General features: G+C 56.2%; 1 protein-coding gene across 1 annotated transcript; it reads left to right on the forward strand.

Moving 5' to 3' along the window:
• Nucleotides 1-3,937, forward strand: LOC8073896 (protein NRT1/ PTR FAMILY 7.2). Its single transcript, XM_002452673.2, has 5 exons — nucleotides 1-157; nucleotides 386-572; nucleotides 1,352-1,569; nucleotides 2,121-2,683; nucleotides 2,791-3,937. Exons 1-5 carry the CDS (start codon nucleotides 155-157, stop codon nucleotides 3,659-3,661), a joined length of 1,842 nt encoding a protein of 613 aa, XP_002452718.2. The 5' UTR covers nucleotides 1-154; the 3' UTR covers nucleotides 3,662-3,937.

The raw sequence follows: 3,937 nt of genomic DNA on the forward strand, positions 1-3,937 counted from the left end.
CCTCCCTCGTTCTACCACCATTGCCATCCCCTTTCTCTCGCCTGGCCTCCTCACACAAGCCGCTAGCTGCCTGCCTGCCTTGGCTTGTCGCGTTGCATACATACGTCATCAGTAGAGGCCATCTATCGATCGAGCTAGTGAGGAGGGAAAAGAAATGGTTAGTGCGTATATAGACTCTTAATTTCTCGATCATCGTTCTTGTGTTGATTCACGCATCATATCTTCTTCGCAACGGCACGCGTGCTAGCTATACAAGCAGTTTCATCAGTTTGTTTTCCCTGGAGTTGTGTCTGAATAGGTTTCATTTGATGCATGGAACTATATGGGAACCTGTAGTAGAGTGACACTGTCAACTAACAGTATCTAGCTCGATCGATGGCTGCAGTCTGCGAACGACGGCGACATGAAGATGAGGGCGATCGTCGTGGAAGGAGGGGAGATGAGCGCGCCGACGCCGACGCCGAAGCAGGACAAGTGCTGCGAGTACACGCTCGACGGCTCCGTCGACATCAAGGGCCGCCCGGCGGTCAAGGGGAAATCAGGAGGATGGCTTGCCGGTGCTCTAATCCTTGGTATTATTCTGCCATAGTTTTGTCTATTGAAATTGAAATAATAATAATATTGAAACCTGCCGTTGATCTCCTACCACGCCAAATCATGCAACTACGAAAAGGATTTGCGGTTACGCTCTTATTGCAACGTCACCAATGCGCGAATCACTCTTAAGTGCTGCTCCTCGAAGTGGCGGTAGACACCGGGTCCTTTTTTTTATGTGTGATTCTGCATGCCGAGAGGTGACATCGGCCATGCATGCAACGCCCGGAACTGGGGGTTCCGGGTCACGGGGAGCCTGCTTGGACGCACTACTAACGCCACATTTTAGCTAGGATGTGGTTATTATTAGGGGATGGTGGTCCGCCATGATCGATCTAGCTTGCTAGCAATCGATCTCTGTACTGTCTGTAGCTAGCTTAGCAGTGATAAATGTGTGGCTGCCATAAGCTAGTACTCTCAATAGCTTGCGACTGAAACTAAAGCGATTGATCGATGATGTGCTTTGGCTGCCCGGCCGGTTCTGCATTGCTTTCAATGGGGAGTGCCGAAAGCCGAGTTTCCCCATACTGTTTGTGGGTGCTTGTCGATCAACCTTTTTGCCGGTACTATGTGTGTACGTTGACGTCTCGATTAGCCATCAGACCGGCCTTATTACTTGACACGTCGTGGAAAGGCTTGTTGGTGACTAGTGGAAATCGATTCCGTTTGAAAGAAAAAAAGAGGAAGAAGATTAATTAGTAGTGGAAATCGACGTGCTGACGGTGGTGGGTTTTTTTTTTTGTATATGGTGTTGCAGTGAACCAGGGCCTGGCGACACTAGCCTTCTTCGGCGTGAACGTGAACCTGGTGCTGTTCCTGACGCGGGTGCTGGGGCAGAGCAACGAAGACGCCGCCAACAACGTCAGCAAGTGGACGGGCACCGTGTACATGTTCTCCCTCATCGGCGCCTTCCTCAGCGACTCCTACTGGGGACGCTACAAGACCTGCGCCATCTTCCAGGCCATCTTTGTGCTCGTAAGTCGCACACGTCTACACCTAGATATATATATTCATCGAACTGCCAATATAGTACCGAGTTCCGTGTGTCAGAAAGAGTTCCCCAACAACGATCTGCCAGTCTACCGATCGATCAGCGTTGTCGGAAAGAGTTTTCACGTGGCGATCGATGCATCGTCTCGACGACACTATATATATATACCGGCAATCCCCTGTTTCTACTTCTGTCCGTGCCTAAGCTTTTGGTTCAGGAATCATTGGTTCCTTTTCATGCATACGTGCAAGCAAACACATGTTCTTTGTATATGTACCTACAATACAAAGGCTACAATCATCCGTCTATAGCACGCACAGTATCCATTTTCGTTCGTCCCCCATGGAAAGCTGAGGTGGACGGTTCATAGAGTTTGTGCACGGTGGCATCCATGCATTGCATGGATCCCAAACACATCATTGTTGTGTGCTACGTACTACCACGTACACACGTACATCGATGGATCGATCAAATTAAGATTACACGTACGGCTGATCGACTAACTAGTGGCTGTCATGAACTGACGCTGCTGCAGGGCCTCGCGCTGCTGTCGGTGTCGTCGCACCTCTACCTAATCAGGCCGGACGGGTGCGGCATGGAGCACGCGCCCTGCGGCCCGCACTCCGGCAAGGAGCTGGGGATCTTCTACATCGCGCTGTACATGATCGCCTTCGGCAACGGCGGGTACCAGCCCAACATCGCCACCCTGGGCGCCGACCAGTTCGACGAGGACGACCCCGCCGAGGCGCACTCCAAGGTCTCCTTCTTCAGCTACTTCTACCTCGCCCTCAACCTCGGCTCGCTCTTCTCCAACACCTTCCTCAGCTACCTCGAGGACAAGGGCAGCTGGGCGCTCGGCTTCTGGGCCTCCACCGCCGCCGCCGCCACCGCGCTCCTGCTTTTCCTCAGCGGGACGCTCCGGTATCGCTATTTCCAGCCCGGAGGGAACCCGATCGGGAGGATTTGCCAGGTCGCCATCGCCGCGTCCAGGAAATGGAAGGCGGGCGCGTCGACCACCGGAGTGGTCAGCCTGTACGAGGGCGACGAGAAGGCGGATGCCGCCGGTGGCAGGAAGCTTTTGCACACGCAAGGGTTCAGGTACGTGCAGGTGCAGGTGCAGAGATAGTACTATGCACGACGAACTGATCTCGGCCGGCGTGAACGCAGCAATGCCATCTGACTCGAATCTCCTCCTGCCATTGCAGTTTCTTGGACCGCGCGGCGCACGCTGACACGGACTCCAAGCTCGGCGCGCGCGACCCCTGGAAGCTGTGCACGGTGACGCAGGTGGAGGAGGTCAAGAGCATCCTGAGGCTCCTCCCCATCTGGCTCTGCACCATCCTCTACTCGGTCGTCTTCACCCAGATGGCCTCGCTCTTTGTCGTGCAGGGCGCCGCGATGCGCCGCACCACCCCGTTCTCCGGCTTCTCCGTCCCGCCCTCCAGCATGTCGGCCTTCGACATCCTCGCCGTCGCCACCACGATCTTCTTGTACCGCCGCGCCATCTGCCCGTTCCTGGCGCGGCTCACCGGCCGCCCGGCCGGCCCCACCGAGCTGCAGAGGATGGGCCTCGGCCTGGTCGTGGGTGCCCTGGCCATGGCCACGGCCGGGACGGTCGAGCACTTCCGGAAGGCCAGGGCCACCGCGGCGATGAGCAGCGACCTGCATATCATGTGGCAGGTGCCGCAGTACGCGCTGATCGGCGTGTCGGAGGTGATGATGTACGTCGGGCAGCTCGAGTTCTTCAACGGCCAGATGCCCGACGGGCTCAAAAGCTTCGGGAGCGCGCTCTGCATGATGTCCATGTCGCTCGGCAACTACTTCAGTGACGTCATCGTGAGCGCGGTCACCAGGCTCACCACGACGCGAGGGCGGTCCGGGTGGATCCCGGCTGACCTCAACGAGGGCCACCTCGACAAGTTCTACTTCCTGCTCGCCGTGCTGGCCGTCGCGGACTTCGCGGTGTACCTCGTGTGCGCGAGCCGCTACGGGAGCGGCAAGGTGGACGGGAGGAGCAGCGACGACGAGGAGGAGGGAGCGGCCGGTCAGGTGACATCCCTGCCGGCTTACGCATGACCATCACCGGCCGGCCGCCGGGCGTCGTACGTATGCCGTTCTTGTCTTCTTGAGGTGGAGGCTGGCAGGCTGCAAATCTTGAGGGCCATTGGTTGACGGAGTTCTTCCATTGATGACGATAGCACAACCATAGGGGTGGGCACGGTGATGATATGACTAAAGAATAAGCACTAAAGCAGGACTAGCTACATACTACATGTGCATCAAGCTCGCGTTTTTTTGGCCAATGTAACAACAGACCACGACTGTCACTGACCAAGACTGTTCTTTCTATCA

The sequence above is a fragment of the Sorghum bicolor genome, chromosome 4 (genome assembly GCF_000003195.3).
Source record: "Sorghum bicolor cultivar BTx623 chromosome 4, Sorghum_bicolor_NCBIv3, whole genome shotgun sequence".
NCBI classification, from domain to species: domain Eukaryota; kingdom Viridiplantae; phylum Streptophyta; class Magnoliopsida; order Poales; family Poaceae; genus Sorghum; species Sorghum bicolor.